Source organism: Salvelinus sp. IW2-2015, unplaced genomic scaffold, assembly GCF_002910315.2.
Source record: "Salvelinus sp. IW2-2015 unplaced genomic scaffold, ASM291031v2 Un_scaffold86, whole genome shotgun sequence".
Classification (NCBI taxonomy): Eukaryota; Metazoa; Chordata; class Actinopteri; order Salmoniformes; family Salmonidae; genus Salvelinus; species Salvelinus sp. IW2-2015.
In genome coordinates, this window is record NW_019942515.1 from 98,113 (window position 1) to 114,747 (window position 16,635).

Below are 16,635 nucleotides of genomic sequence, written 5' to 3' on the forward strand. Positions count from 1 at the left end.
CGAGCACATCAAACAGGCATAGCTCTAGGCAGCCCGTTACTTTGAGCTGCTGCTGCTGCCTCACCCGCAGTTTCTTGTCCCTGAAGAGTAGCTTGCGCCCCGTCTCATTGAGCTCCAGCCAGTCAATCTTGGAGTCGTGGTTGATGGTTCCCAGGTTGTATCCGCCGGCCAGATCCACTGTGAGTGGGAGGGAGAGAGATTACCTGAGCTGTGCCTCGAGGTCGTAGCAGCAATCAATGACTGGTGGCATCGAGAGACCGAGAAGGAAAACGTTCTCAACTCCAGAGTTTGTACTAAGAGGGTAGGTGGTGTATCGTGTTTAAAGCCACATTATATATCTATATATCTGCTAGAGACAAGAGATAAAACGGTATGTTGTAAGTGAGGGGCAATATGAATATGTCAATGTTCACAGTAGTATACATCCACTCTGCCAAACATCTATGATTCTCTAATGAATCATGTGACAGAGAGGCCTGGCATCGCTTCTCCTTTTATTCTGTAATCAAGCTTCTGAGAAGCTAAAAAGGCATTTTCCAATTTACACTTTCAGAGCGAGGGAGGGAAGGAAAGAGGGAGGGAGGGGAGAAGCAACAACAACAAAAAAAACTGCTCCTGTCATTCGAAGGGGAGAAATAAATTGGATGGAGGTTGTTTCTCATTTTCACCACCTGAACAAAAAAACTGTTCGGCAGCGACAGAAGGACATGCCTGGACTTAATTAGCACAGGAAGTGGACAGGGCTTGGGCAGATGGCGCTCAGCTCAGCCCTGCACTGTGGCGGGGTCTGGGCTTGGGCCGTGCTTTAGACTCTACACTGCTGCCCACCACCCCGCCCACCATGGGGTCAGCGCCTAATTGAAAGGCCCGTTATCTGGAAGCGGCATATGCCTGTTTGTCTCAGCATCATTCTTTACCGGCCCTCACAGGCGCTAGCGTCTCAGGCTGCCCCAGGGGAGAGAGGGGAGGAGTGGGGTAAGAGAGGGACGGTGTGGGCCCGCTAAAATCAAACAGTCGTTTACCTAATCAATACCTAGCAACGTGGGGACCAAGTCGCTCGGAGCAGCGCCTGCCTGCCTTTACATGAATGGGTATCATCCATCACAAAAAGGGCAGGTCAGCGTCTTTGTGTGTTAGAATCTCTTTATCTGCAGATAAGAATGGATGGGAGGGCTGGGCTGGAACTTGGCCTTGGAGTGAAGGTGACCGACACTTTTAGCTCAAATATTTAGCAATTACTTCACATGGTCACTTTGGATGCAAATTCCTTCACTAGATAGTAATAGCCTAGAGAAAAACACATGACACGATTTTACCTTTCTGGAAAAACTAAAGGCCTGAGAATAAAAGCTGTAGTCAACAAGCACCAGAGTCATAACCTTGGCTTGACCTTGACCAGAAGACAACCCTTCTGCAGCACAGAAATCATGTCTTCGTGTCCTCGGTTCACCATCTCAAGGAGCATACACTCTGCATCATACATATTCATGACATGACACACACACACACTTACCAATGGCAATGGTCTTGATGTCAATCAGGTAAGCTAACTTTTTGCTGCCTTCAACCCCCCTCTGTTTCCTCTCATTGAGACGAACACTAGAGATGCAGACACAGTGTGGGGTAGCCATATACGTAAGCAGAGGGGGAATGTTAAAACTGAACATCCAAACATTAGCACAGAAATATCTCCAATCTGACAATCTTGACACCCTGAATACATTAGGATGGATTTGTAATGACTAACTTTGTGCACTGAAAACTGACTTGACAGCTGCATGCAAAACGCTTACCCTTCTCATGCATTCAAAGTATGCCCGACTGTCATGTACAAACAAAGCTCAACACTACCACCTAGTGACCATTCTTCACATAAGAGGAGAAGACAAGCAAAAATGTCTCAGTGAYGTTAGAAAATGCAACTGCTTTCTATAATATAATATGCTATAAATATATGCATTACGGGGAGAATGAGTGAAAGCCAACCTGATTAGATGTGGGTTCATGAACTCAGTTCTCACTGATCCCAGGATGTCGTTGCTGCCGTACTCCACCAGCGTCAGCTCCCCAGCGTTGAAAATCATACACACCTGACACAACACATCACAGTCAGCAGCTGACTCTCTACCATTAGGAGAAAATTCCGAATTCCTATGTTCAAGAAGCAATGACAGGCAGTTAACAGGTACATGACGTGTATTTTATTATTCATAAATTGGGATTGCAGAACCTGAAAACTCCTCACTACAGCACATAAACTGCAGACAAAGCTAAACAGGGACAGAAGAATGGAATCGTACCGTTTCATTTTCAAAGAAGAATTTTTCATTCCCYCCGGAGCCTTGCCATGCAACCTGAAAAAATTATTGCAGAGGGGTCTTTGTTTACTTGGGGCGAAGCGCGGTGGGCGTCACTTCCTGCTTTACACTACATTACACACACATATACTGCAGCCTGTTATCGCGTGTCTGTCATTTTCGACAGCAGCACTCCTGCTCCAGTGAAGGCTCTTTGAAAACTCTCAGTTAAACAGGGATTAGCACATCGAACCGTGACAGCCCTTGAACTTTTAAAACAAGTCCTTGGAACTTCTAATAGAGCAATTTGTTTCTCACTGTGCCACAGACAATATGCAAGAATATTCGCACAGAGGAGGGGACGGTGGCCCATAAAAAACATCTCTTGCACTTAGTGTCTTGATTCTTCCAACGGCTCACTTCAAATTCGAGTCTGTATACCACACACATGAGCAGGTAGAGAAAGAATTACCTTAACTAGCAGAGTAAAGGATTAGTGAATGGCCAGACCATCATACCTCACTGAGCTTGTTGGAGGCCAGATCTCCCAGTAGCAGGGTATCAGAAGTGTGGCCCACCAGATAGCGGTCCTTCCCCATGATCTTCACCTCGTCTATCTCATAGCCATAGTGGGACTTCAGCACCACCCGCATCCCTGTAGACAGGTTCTTTACAATCACCTGGAGATACATTGTTCAGTTAGTTAGTCAGAGCCTCCAACCCGCAAGGAAATAAGTGACAAAGAACTGTTGGGAGGGTGTTGTGATGATAAGTGAAGCTCAATACAACCATGTCTCTGAGCCACAACTCAAGGACTCAAGTTGAACATTCCCTGTCAGATTAACTGCAGTGCCCCGCTATCGTTCTGAACTGAAGGCGGTGAATACCACAACGTACCTGACTCAGTCCCACATAAGTCATCTCAAATTTGTTCTTGTAGATGCTCCTCCGTAGGCAGCAGTCAAACTGTTCCACTCCCCCACACAGTGTACCCTGAACACAGGGATTGACAAAAACATGTTTATGAAGCTGTCACAAAAGTTAGAATTGCAAAAAGCTGTGAAAGGCAACGTGTAGTCTACTTTACACAGTACTGGGAGCTAAATCAAGTATTTCATTACTGTTGCGAACAGGTGTGTTCGTTCATGTATGGTTACTCACTGCACAGAGGCGTGAGCCATCCTTCTTCCAGGCCAAGGCAGTGATGGTGTACAGGTTTGGAATCTCTTTAGGGGATGCTTCATCCCATGCACCTTTCCGAGGACCCCAGTTGAAGACTCTCAATCTGAAATGACATCATTTGAACAAAACAGCTTATCACTCAGAACTTCCTGCTTCCAAGCAATGTAAGATAAGTTTGTAATATCATGCTTATTACTTGTATACTGATGTATCAAAATGAAGACTGACCGGTCATAGCTGCCGATGACCACAGACTGTCCACTGGGACTGGTGGCAGCCACAGTGAACTCTTTCTCCGAGCGGTCTCGGCTGTAGTCAAAAGTCTGCTGGATGTGACCCTCCCTGCCATAGGCAACTATCTTCTTGTCACATCCAGCCACTATGATGCTATTGGTGCCCCATGCCAAGGCATATGGTGGGCAAGGGTGGGTCAACAATTTGCCCTGCAAAGATGTATTTTTTTTAACAGTGAAATGTGAGAGCAAAAGGTTTGACCCAAGGAGTACTATGAGAAAATTCTCAGGGACACATTGAAATGATTTAATGTCAGTATTGGGTAGAGTACCTGAGATTCTCCTGAGCCTTCGTCATCAAAGAAATATCTTACAACAGTCCCGTCTGCATGGCCTGAGAGCATGCCCTTCCCAGAAACACTAGCAGACAGAGAGTACAGCATTAGAGCTACAACATCAGACTATAACTTTGAATGAGAGGGTTTAAAGAAAGAAAAAGAAAGGCACATACTTCGATGTCAATGAGACAACATAGGAATCTGTTCCGTAGACCGTAGATGACTTGTTTGTTTTTGTGTTGGCAAGGCGAACCTGGGAGGAAGCAAACAAAACATATCAAGATCCAACACAATGTTCTGAAAACTCATAGTACTTCCTGTTATTGAAAATACTGGCAGTAAAAAAACATTGATTGTGTAAATTACTTACCTTTCCCTCTGCTAATCCAAAAACGATAGCGTGTTCTGCTGGCCATAGCAAACAAGTCAAAGCACTCTGAAACACAATGAGATTGGTTTTAAATTGACTTTTAAATTGACTGTTGTTTTTTATTTTGGTAAATAACTCAAAAGAGAGCTTGAACATAGTTCTATCTCATCCCAGAAATGTGTGATTACTTACTGTCTGTACAAATTTGTTGCAGATGACCTTTTTCTCACCCCTGTGAGAAATAAAGAAGAAACATCACACTTGAGACAAAGAGATGGTAGAGAGGGCCATCTGTGAATCCAAACCCAGCCTAAATACAAATACCAGAAGCATTCTTACCATTCCTCTCCGATTTTGTAGACATAGATTATGTTATCAGTTTGGGCAATGGCAATTTTTGTTGAGTCAGTAGAAAATGCCATGGCCTTGACAACATAGCTCTTCTTTCCATACTGCAAAAAGATAAATATCACAAGAACATTATCACTCTATCGAAAATCCAGATTCAGTTGCAAGCTGTGTGTGAGTGTTTCTGGGAAAAGCTTCCGGTATCAAACTGGTCAGACAAAAAGTAGTGTGTACATAATTGATGAGAGGATTACATGATAGTCAAACTTGACAACTGAGATGCCTACTAACCTTAGAGTCTGCAGGCTTAGTAGAGAACTTATCCCTTTTCTCTCCTTGCTCATCGTACAGTAAGACCACTCTGTCCACAGTGCAAACAGCAAATTTGACATTATTCGGTGCCCATGTCATACAAGTAACTTTTGCAGCTCCCTCCTGTGGTAAAGGGACAACAAATTGGATACCATGTCAGTATAGTTACTTCACACGGGTAACTAGCTGTAGCCTCAGTGAACCTGGCAGTGTTTTTCTTCAATCCTGCCTCTGGACCCACACCAACAAGTCTWCACACCCTGACCTGGGTTGGCGCCMCCCCTTGGGTTGTGCCGTGGCGGAGATCTTTGTGGGCTATACTCGGCCTTGTCTCAGGATGGTAAGTTGGTGGTTGAAGATATCCCTCTAGTTGTGTGGGGGCTGTGCTTTGGAAAAGTGGGTGGGGTTATATCCTTCCTGTTTGGCCCTGTCCGGGGGTATCATCGGATGGGGCCACAGTGTCTCCTGACCCCTCCTGTCTCAGCCTTCAGTATTTATGCTGCAGTAGTTTATGTGTCGGGGGGCTAGGGTCAGTTTGTTATATCTGGAGTACTTCTCCTGTCTTATCCGGTGTCCTGTGTGAATTTAAGTATGCTCTCTCTAATTCTCTCTTTCTTTCTCTCTCTCGGAGGACCTGAGCCCTAGGACCATGCCTCAGGACTACCTGGCATGATGACTCCTTGCTGTCCCCAGTCTACCTGGCCGTGCTGCTGCTCCAGTTTCAACTGTCCTGCCTGCGGCTATGGAACCCTGACCTGTTCACCGGACGTGCTACCTGTCCCAGACCTGCTGTTTTCAACTCTCTAGAGACTGCAGGAGCGGTAGAGATACTCTTAATGATCGGCTATGAAAAGCCAACTGACATTTACTCCTGAGGTGCTGACTTGCTGCACCCTCGACAACTACTGTGATTATTATTATTTGACCATGCTGGTAATCTATGAACATTTGAACATCTTGGCCATGTTCTGTTATAATCTCCACCCGGCACAGCCAGAAGAGGACTGGCCACCCCTCATAGCCTGGTTCCTCTCTAGGTTTCTTCCTAGGTTTTGGCCTTTCTAGGGAGTTTTTCCTAGCCACTGTGCTTCTACACCTGCATTGCTTGCTGTTTGGGGTTTTAGGCTGGGTTTCTGTACAGCACTTTGAGATATCAGCTGATGTACGAAGGGCTATATAAATAAATTTGATTTGATTTGACCTCTAGAACCTTCAGTTGAAGAAAAAAATTGACATAAATTAGCTAACGTTAGTAAAAAGTTATCTAGCTAGTTAAGGACACATGCTGAGGCTTGCTAGATATCAATCAATCAATCAAATGTATTTATAAAGCCCTTTTTACATCAGCAGATGTCACAAAGTGCTATACAGAAGCCCAGCCTAAAACCCCAAACAGCAAGCAATGCAGATGCACAAAGACATTGTTCATCTGGATATCGCCACATGAAACCGAATCTCATCGGGATGCAGTTTTATACATTTCACATCTGTATTACTCTGGATTATCGTCGCTGGTGAAGAAACCTATGCTGTTCCCTTTTAAGGTGGGAATTGAATAAGTAACGTTAACTGTGCCAAAGTTACAGTATACTCTGCACCACATGTGTGTCATCAGACCGTTCGAAAGACATGACCAGATTGAGAAAAGTGCTGTGAGATGAAGRGACAGATAACAGCAATAGCCAAGGCTGGAGACCTAAAGGCACAAAAGGCACTAAGTGTGGAGATTTCTGTTTAGTGTGATGCAGAAAAATAAGAAACTGCTATCCTGTAATACTGACTTTCAATGTGGGGCTGGWGGCAGCAATATATACATTTACGGTGAAGCTGGAGGTAGAAAATTCAGTACATAACATATTGAGGCATACTAGGGCTAGCAGCAAGCTAACGTTAGTCATCAAAGCATTCTAGTTTGTTAGCTAACGTTAGCTGTGGTGGTTAACGTTACTAGCTACTGTAGTAGTAAAATGGCCGAGCTTACTTGGGGCGTTAAAAGCGTCTTCAGATGCTTTAGTTGCATGGTTGAAATCTATAATAATCTATGTAACTGATGTAATGTGTAGTCTTTATAAAATATAATATAATCCCGAAGTTACTGCTGTTTACGTTAGCTAACGTTATAATTGGTTCTGTTGATAAGGGAGGCAGACATTTTTCAAAACATCCGTTCTCCCTGGTTACAGTTGTCTGGCACGTATGTGGGCGTGTTACCCAAAAACGTCTGACGACAGCACGCACGAAAATATCCAGAGCTTGGATATATATATTTTTTACATTTTAACTATAAAATATTTGTAAATATAATAACAGTTAGCAAAGCTAGCATTACATCGAAACGCATCAAATAGACCAGTGCTATGGAAATGCAAAAAAWATATACCTTGGAGATGCCGGGGATTGAACCCGGGGCCTCATACATGCAAAGCATGCGCTCTACCACTGAGCTACATCCCCATTCTAAAGTTTAATTTCTGAAAAGCTAATATGATATGGCTATCAGCTGTTCAAGATGGGTGAATAAGTTAGATGTTACACGATTAAACAGTGTATCATTTTTTAACCCTCYTATTATGTTGCGGGTCAATTTGACCCATTTCCACGTTTTAGTTGTCTAAAATACTAGTTACCCTCTTTTTCTCCATGAAATTAAATGACTTTTCCTCATTTAGGGTCATGAACCTAACTTCAAAATGTGGACACGCTGATGTCTTGTGGAATGTCTGTGTAGATTGTGTACACAAACATGATGTTGTGGGTAATTTTGACCCGGAGGCTTTCATGTGTATAGATATTTGCACAGGTCCAAAATAAACAAGTGTCTTTGATGTATTTGGTTTTGACTGGTTCTGGTTGCAGTTTTATAATTATGTTTGAGTGAAAAGGAGCTTTCCCAAACGTCTCTTTCTCAGTGCGGGAGCAGCAGATCTCTGACATATACACTCAAAAATGAGCTCCAAACAGAAAATGCTTTGTTTGTGAGAAAGGAAAAATGTTTAACAAATAGTTCTTAAATATAGAGTTTTTGAAATCAAATGTTATTGTATTTCTTCTTTCTGGATGGTCTGACAAGATAAAATAAAGTTTCGGCTGTTTTTACTTGATTCTTTGACTGTCTTGAGTAGGTTTAAACCGTGCGGGTCAATCTGACCCATACCATAATGGATGTCATTTTTTTCCAGCAAATCACAAAGGTTAAGATATGAAATTGAATTACTAGAAAATGACATTTCATGAAGAAAATGTGTCTTCTTGCATGTTTTGAAATATTTATGGTTGTGAAATAAGTTGGGGGGTTAAAAACCTTGCTTTGTAAGGTTGGTCTTCTGGTATTTTGTGGTGGTTTGTTTAAGCAATTAGGCACAAGGGGGTGTGGTATATGGCCAATATACCACGGCTAAGGGATATTCTTTTGCGTAGTGCCTGGATACAGCCCTTAGCCATGGTATATTGGCCATATACCACAAACCCAGAGGTGCCTTATTGCTTATTCTTAAGGCGGTGACCCGTTCCTGTAGGTTCATGCTCTACAACATTCGCAGAGTACGACCCTGCCTCACGCAGGAAGCGGCGCAGGTCCTAATCCAGGCACTTGTCATCTCCCGTCTGGATTACTGCAACTCGCTGTTGGCTGGGCTCCCTGCCTGTGCCATTAAACCCCTACAACTCATCCAGAACGCCGCAGCCCGTCTGGTGTTCAACTTTCCCAAGTTCTCTCACGTCACCCCGCTCCTCCGCTCTCTCCACTGGCTTCCAGTTGAAGCTCGCATCCGYTACAAGACCATGGTGCTTGCCTACGGAGCTGTGAGGGGAACGGCACCTCCGTACCTTCAGGCTCTGATCAGGCCCTACACCCAAACAAGGGCACTGCGTTCATCCACCTCTGGCCTGCTCGCCTCCCTACCTCTGAGGAAGTACAGTTTCCGCTCAGCCCAGTCAAAACTGTTCGCTGCTCTGGCACCCCAATGGTGGAACAAACTCCCTCACGACGCCAGGTCAGCGGAGTCAATCACCACCTTCCGGAGACACCTGAAACCCCACCTCTTTAAGGAATACCTAGGATAGGATAAAGTAATCCTTCTAACCCCCCCCCCCCTTAAAAGAGTTAGATGCACTATTGTAAAGTGGTTGTTCCACTGGATATCATAAGGTGAATGCACCAATTTGTAAGTCGCTCTGGATAAGAGCGTCTGCTAAATGACTTAAATGTAAATGTAAATGTAATTGCTATTATAAACTGGTCACCAACATAATTAGAACAGTAAAAATACATGTTTTGTCATACTGTATATAAAGTGTAATATTGGGATGCAAACTCAAAATTGAATACATTTCATCTCTATATCTGACATTGTACAGATGTCTTCTTTTTGCTAAGCCCATAACCATGTGTGTAAGGTGTATACTTTTGTTTCAAAATATATATTTTTAAGACTACCAAGAAACACTATGTGTGACCCTGATTTAGCCCAATGCAGTAAAAGGTTAACAAAAACACACAAAAGACATGAAACTAAGTATGTCTTTGTACAATTCAAGTCCAAGTGGCAAACAATAATGTGAGCATGTGGTTCTGGGCAAGTGTAGTCATTGTTTGTGTGTGTACATGTAAGTTGTTCGTATGTATACGTTTGTATATGGATGGTTTGTTTTACTTAACATATATGATTTAAAAACAGGTGCACAAATATCATACATCCCAAAAACACTAACCTCCCCTTTATTGTAATGGTGAGAGGTTAGCATGTCTTGTGCATTCAGGACTATCTGTAATCATAGTGGCATCCACATTAATGTAGAAGTGTTTAGAAACATATTCAATTCTTATTTACAATAAATGTGACTCCAAAATGACAATACATTATTTACCATTAATTTCTATTGGGCACAAAATAATCTGAAACACAACCAAAACAAACAGCAAATGCATCCAACAAGTTTGTCGCTACTTTATGTAAATTTTAGTGCTACATTCATTTTGATTACTGCATTGTTGGGTTTGGAGCTGCCAAGAAAGTTATTTCACAGTACTTGTGCACGTGACATTAAAACTTGAAACTCAAGCTTCACGTCACTCAACAGGGCCATGATGATCTGAAGGAGACTGCCAAATCAAGGCAAAGGTAAAAATCTCTGGTTATGAAACAGATGGAGATATTTGTGATGTTCCTCTGGGTACCAGCTCAAGTGGGAGTAGAGGGGAATGAGGAGGTGGATGTGATCGCCAAGCAGGCTCTTAAACATCCTAATGTTGAGATGGAATTGTCAATCAGTAAAGCAGAAGCCAAGGGGTTAATAAGAACAGCAGTTAAAAATAAGTAGCAAGAGTTGTGTAACAGGGAGAGAAAGGGAAGACACCTGTATAAGATCCAGGAAAAGGTGGGGGCAGGAAGATCCTCAGGCCAAGAGAGAAGGGAGGAAAGTATAGTCACAAGGCTGAGACACACAAGGCTCAATAGTACATTGAAATTGGTGGGGAAACATCCAACTGGCAGCGAAACAGTTCATTCAGCCTCATTTACTGCCTTTGAAAAAAACTGGTGATATGGCTGACTTGCTTAAACAAATGTGGTTTCTGACAATTGAGATGTACAAACTATGCCATGAGGGGACAACGAGCGGATAAGAGGCAATCCGTAATTTCGAAGGACGGACTCGGTCAATACAACAATTTATTCAGCATATAAGCAGACAATGAAAGCTCTTACAATATTTGAAGATTACATTTCTCTAAAACAGGCTATAGGCTACATGTGCACTACCAAGTCAGAACAGTAGGCGAAAGTAGGGGAAACAGGGCCAAATTATTAGGTTGAGGCACATGGGCTACTAACAGCTTACTACACAACATACACTTAATATTACTTTCTTAGCTACCATATACATATCTCCCTGGCATATTACATAATTTATGCAGCAGCATACAAGACATTTTTGGACACACCTTGTTGTGCCTTGCACTTCACAGATCATGAGGATATCTTATTTGTCTGCCTGTTTTCAACAAACATCTTACAAGGTAAGCTTCGATTTGGTCTGTGTTTGAGATACAGCTACATGGGGGGTATCAAATTATCCCTTAGGTGTGGTTTCTACCAACCTGACACCACTTACTAAAACATCTGCCCATTTCTAGTTAGGTCTATCAAACCCATTTTTTACCTGATATTGTTCACATGTTGTGGAAGCCATCTGATGTGTTTCCAGCTCTAGTCAGCAATAATTAACTTATWGCTTGTCAATGAAAGATGACTTTCAAAATAAAAAAACGGTTATTTTGTGTGTGCTTGAGCTTGTTTATTCTGAACTATATAACTCCTATCTTCTGATCATTTCCTCAATCTCCCAGATGTCATCTTTCCAAATATACCAAGTTCTTGCATGTCAGAATCATATAATTACACATGAATAGCAGTTACTTTTGGTTATGCCTATTTAGGCGGAAATCTACATTTTGTCATTACATTTAAGAGGATATATTATCAAACGGCAAATGAACCATGAGAAAAATCACCCGCTGTGTGTAGAGACCAGCTGTCCCAGTTGCTGGCAGCTGGAATGTTGTCATTAATGCATTGTTTGAGTGGTTGACAAGATGCATTCTGGTCGGCGGCCAGTCACCACAAACCGCGGCGTGTGCAAAACTGCTTGCGTTTTGCCGCCCACCACCCTATTCCCATTGAAGTCTATGAGACCTCTTTGCCACTTACTGCGGCCTGTCTGTAAGAACCCTAAGTGTTGTTGTTTTTTTGCGACTTTTTTCCCCCAGCTGTGTAATACTGTCCTCCTGCTTATTCTGGGGTTCAGACTGAATGCAGTGGTAAACGTGCTGCTCATAATTGACAGCAGCAATATAAATTGACAAGGGTGTTGATATGTCTGCGTTTAGGCATGGCGGAATTCCTTGTTTTGAGTCTATGTGTCTCTCTCATTCTGCTGGAGTTTACCTAGTATTTCATAATAAAAATACCTTACGTATCCAGTTGTTTCTCCATTTGTAACTCACCCACCTATCAGGTATCAAGGTAAGACCCAGATGCAGACCGTGTCGAAGTAACAATGTTTATTACAGCAACAGGGGCAAAGGTACAGGACAGCAGGCTCAGGTCAGGGAGATGTCGGTAATCCAGAGGTGGGGCAAAGGTACAGGACAGCAGGCAGGCTCAGGGGTAGGCAGAGTGGTCAGGGGGTGGGTACAGGRTCAGGACAGGCAAGGGTCAAAAACCAGCAGGACGAGAAAAGAGAGACTGGGAAAAAGCAGGAGCTGACACAAAAACGCTGGTTGACTTGACAAACTGGCAACAGACAAACAGTGTTCACAGGTATAAATACACAAGGGATAATGAGGAAGATTGGCAACACCTGGAGGGGGGTGGAGACAATCACAAAAACAGGTGAAACAGATCAGGGTGTGACACCAAAAATCACAATATGCTGTTTTACATTTTGTGCTTGTCTAATTCCTAAAATGGAAAAGCAGAAAAATCTGTGCGCTTTTGTATAGTAATATAGAATGTCCTCCACCGGAACCCAACACCGCTCCTCTGGGCCATACCCCTCCCAGTCCACCAGATACTGGAGCCAACCCCCACGACATCGGGAGTCCAGTAGGGATCTGACAGAGTACGCCGGACCTCCCTCAATGTCCAGGGGGCTGTGGAGGTGTGTCGTGGGGGACAGTATCAGCGAGGGGACCAGGAACCACTGGCCTGAGCAGGGAGACATGAACAGAGGGTGAGATACGATAGTGATTGGGTAGTTGTAACCTGTACGTCACCTCATTGACCCTTCGGAGAACCTTGAACGGCCCCACAAACCGGGGGCTCAGCTTCTTGCAGGGCAGGCGGAGTGGGATGTTCCTGGTAGTGAGCCAGASGCGGTCCCCAGGATGGAACACAGGGGTCTCACTGCAGTGGCGTTATGCCTGTTCCTTCTGACGATGGATGGAACCACTCATCTACCGCAGGGGCCGAGGTCTGGCCCAGTTTCCATGGGGCCAGGGACGGCTGGTAACCCAAAACACACTGGAAGGGGTCAACCCAGTGGAGGAGAGACGTAGGGAGTTCTGGGCGTACTCTACCCAGGGAAGGAATCGTGCCCACTTACCCTGCCGGTCCTGACAGTGACTCCTCAGGAACCTCCCCAGCTCCTGGTTCATCCTCTCCATTTGCCTGTTGGACAGAGGCTGATACCTGGAAGTGAGGCTGACCGTGACCCCGAGCTTCTCCATGAAGGCCCTCCAAACTCGTGAAGTGAATTGGGGGCCACGGTCGGAGACGATGTCCTCCGGAAGGCCATAATTCTAGAAGACCTGCTGGAAGAATGCCTCAGCAACCTGGAGAGCAGTGGGGAGACCAGGAAGAGGGATTAATCAACATGACTTGGAAAATCTATCCACTACCACCAGAATGGTGGTGAAACCATCAAGAGGTGGAMAAATCGGTTACAAAGTCAGTGGATAGATGTGACCAAGGTCACTGAGGCACGGGAAGCGGCAGGAGCTTCCCTGCTGGAACATTCCGGGGGGACTTGGTTTGAGCACATACGGAACAGAAGTTGACATACCGAGTGACATCCTGTACCAAGGTGGAACAACAGAGTATCGGCCTTGATGTTCTTAGAACCTGGGCGATAGGTCAGCGTGAAGTCGAACCTGGTGAAGAAAAGTGCCCACCTGCCTTGGCACGGTCTCCTCGCTGTCCGTATGTACTCTAGGTTCCGATGGTAGGTGAGGATGACGAATGGTTCCTTGGCGCCCTCCAGCTAATGTCTCCACTCCTCTAATGCCAACTTCACCGCCAGGAGCTCCTGATCACCGATGTYGTAATTCCTCTCTGCGGAGGACAGTTTCTTGGAGAGAGAAAAAGCATAAGGATACAATTTCAATGGGTTACCCTGTCTTTATGACAAAACCTCCCCCACGCTCACCTCCGATGCGTCTACCTCAACCACAAAAGGTAGCGTGGGACTTGAGTGTTTTAGCAAGGAGGCGGAGGTGAAAGGCCTCGTCGGCTGCTGGAGACCACACCAGAGACGGGTAGCGAGAGGGGTGGCGACGGCGCTGAAGTTCCTGATGAAGTGGTGGTAGAAGGACGCAAACCCCCAAAAACGGGGTTTGGCCATGACCTTTCCACATCTACCTTCTTGTCTTCCATCCTCACTCCCTGCGGGCTGATCTGGTAACCCAAGAAGGATACAGCCCTGGAATTGGCACTTCTCCGCCTTGCTCGAACTTGGGTGATGTGATTTTTCAGGTTGTTCGAGAAGATCAAGATGTCATCGATGTATACAATCGCCTGCCGTCCGAGCATGTCCCTGAACAACTCGTTAACGAATGCCTGGAACACTGACGGAGCATTGGCTAAGCCAAAGGCCATAACCAAATAATCGTAGTGACCAGACATCGTGCTGAACGCCGTCTTCCACTCATCCCTCTCCCGGATGCGGATGAGATTGTAGGCACTCCGCAGGTCCCGTTTTGTGAAGAACTGGGCCCTGCGGAGCTGCTCGATGGCTGACGGCACCAACGGGAGAGGGTACCGATACTTCTTGGTGATGTCATTGAGTCCTCGGTAATTGATACATGGGCGTAATCCTCCCTCCTTCTTGGCCACAAAGAAGAAACCAGCCGATGCAGGGGACGTGGATGTACGGATGAAACCTYGTTGGAGCGCCTCTTGAATGTAATCCTTATGGCCTGGGTCTCAGCCACAGACAGAGGGTAGATGTGTCTGCGCGGAGGTGTAGCACTGGAAAACAGGTCGATGGCACAGTCCCAGGGGTGATGAGGAGGAAGACAAGTAGCGCGGGTCTTGGAGAATATCTCCTTTAGGTCCTGGTATTCCTCTGGGATGTTGGGCTGAAGGGCAACATTCTGTGATTTTCATCCTCGACCATGAGATTGATTGTAGGGTTATGGTGTTGGATCCAAGGGAGGCCGAGGATGATTTTGTGAACTGGTGCACTTGAAGAAGGAGATGCTCTCCTGGTGATTGTACTCCACGGTGAGGGTGAGTGATGTGTGTGATGGTCCCAGATCTTAATGGCCGACAGTCGAGACCTTGAACCGTATAAGGACAGGAGAGCAGGTAGATAGATGGTAATGTTGAGGGAGGGCCGGAATCCACTTAAGCTGTAGACACAGGGCATGAGGGACAGTCAGCCAGAGTGATGGACACCAAAAAGAGTCTAGCATGAAGAGCTGAATCTGGAATGCTCACTCCTGATCCAGGGGATGAAACATCACATGACCGTCCCACTCCTCTAGTGGATCCCGGATTCTGACGTACCGGACACCGCTGGAGCTTGTGCCCTCCTTGCCCACAGTACAGACATAGCCCCAGCTGTATCCGTCTGCGTCGTTCTGCCGCGGACAGGGGTGTGACCCCTACCTCCATGGGTTCAGGCTCTGATCCCGAGTACTCGCCGAAGGAGGGAGAGAAGCCATGAGAATGCTGACGCTCCCGGAGAAGGTTATCCGGGCGGATGGCCATCGCAATGAGTGCGTCCAGGGTCAGGTTGTTGTCCCGACAGGCCAGTTCCCTCTGGACCTCCTCGCGCAGACCTCTTCGAATTAGCGTGCAAAGCGCGGGATCATTTCATCCACTGGAAGCTGCTACTGTTCGGAAGGTGAGCGCACACTCAGCAGCCGTCTTATTCCCCTGCTGTAGCTGAAGCAGACGCTGACCCCCCTCTCTGCCTTCCGCGGGATGATCGAAAATGCATTTAAACAGAGCCATGAACCCCTCATAAGAATCTAGCTCCTCCTCTCCTCTCGCTCCTCTCGACAGCTGTAGCCCATTCCAATGCCCGCCAGGTCAGTAGAGAAATAACCTGTTCTCCCCAATTAAGGTGGCACCAAACAAGAGTTTGGTGGCACCTTAATTGGGGAGAACGATCGTGGTAATGGCTGGAGCAGAATAGGTGGAATGGTATCAAATACATCAAACATGGTTTCTATGTGTTTTATGCCATTCGCTCCGTTCCAGCCATTACTAYGAGCCGTTCGCCCCCCCAGCAGCCTCCACTGCTGCACTGTAGGCGGCAACATTCGAACAATCCCCTTGTTTGAATTGGTCTTAAAATCTTCTTCTTCTGTGAATTTTATATGGGGATGGCGACCAACTTTAAGCTGCATTACCACTACCAACTGGACTGGAGTGTGGACCAAAGACAGTGAAGGTCTAAATCCTACCCAATAATCTTGTTTCCCTAAGAAAACCAAATAATAAATTAAATACTACATCCCCTGAAGATTTCCCCAGCAGTTCACTTAATCCTGGCTCTTAAACCCTGTTACTCCTCAAATCTAATAACACTCGGTTCCTTTCCCTCACATATTTCTGGCACTGAAATAGAGGGGCTCCCGAGTGACGTAGCACTCTAAGGCACTGCATCTCAGTGCTAGAGGCATCGATACAGACCCTGGTTTGATCTCAGGCTCTATCACAACTGGCCGTGATCGGGCGTCCCATAGGGCGGCGCACAATTGGCCCAGCGTCGTCCGGTTATCGTCCGGTTAGGGGAGGTTTGGCCGGGTAGGCCGTCATTGTAAATAA

General features: G+C 45.5%; 1 protein-coding gene and 1 non-coding gene across 2 annotated transcripts in view; both read right to left on the reverse strand.

Annotated features, from left to right (window-relative positions):
- The window catches only part of ift172 (intraflagellar transport 172), a 28,619-nt gene extending 21,350 nt beyond the window's left edge, over window positions 1-7,269 (reverse strand). Inside the window, exons 1-15 of the mRNA XM_024135164.2 lie at window positions 7,062-7,269; window positions 5,060-5,203; window positions 4,760-4,872; window positions 4,613-4,652; window positions 4,421-4,486; window positions 4,224-4,303; window positions 4,045-4,132; window positions 3,708-3,922; window positions 3,459-3,582; window positions 3,195-3,290; window positions 2,816-2,977; window positions 2,301-2,354; window positions 1,987-2,090; window positions 1,514-1,599; window positions 65-177 (exon numbers count right to left, since the gene is read on the reverse strand). Of these exons, the coding sequence (XP_023990932.1) occupies window positions 65-177; window positions 1,514-1,599; window positions 1,987-2,090; window positions 2,301-2,354; window positions 2,816-2,977; window positions 3,195-3,290; window positions 3,459-3,582; window positions 3,708-3,922; window positions 4,045-4,132; window positions 4,224-4,303; window positions 4,421-4,486; window positions 4,613-4,652; window positions 4,760-4,872; window positions 5,060-5,203; window positions 7,062-7,100 (1,524 nt within the window). The 5' untranslated portion in view covers window positions 7,101-7,269. The remainder of the gene's footprint in view (window positions 1-64; window positions 178-1,513; window positions 1,600-1,986; window positions 2,091-2,300; window positions 2,355-2,815; window positions 2,978-3,194; window positions 3,291-3,458; window positions 3,583-3,707; window positions 3,923-4,044; window positions 4,133-4,223; window positions 4,304-4,420; window positions 4,487-4,612; window positions 4,653-4,759; window positions 4,873-5,059; window positions 5,204-7,061) is intronic.
- A 193-nt stretch (window positions 7,270-7,462) lies between these two features.
- trnaa-ugc (transfer RNA alanine (anticodon UGC)) lies at window positions 7,463-7,534 on the reverse strand. The gene has a single exon. It is a non-coding gene; the product is annotated as a tRNA-Ala (tRNA).
- Window positions 7,535-16,635: the final 9,101 nt, after the last annotated feature.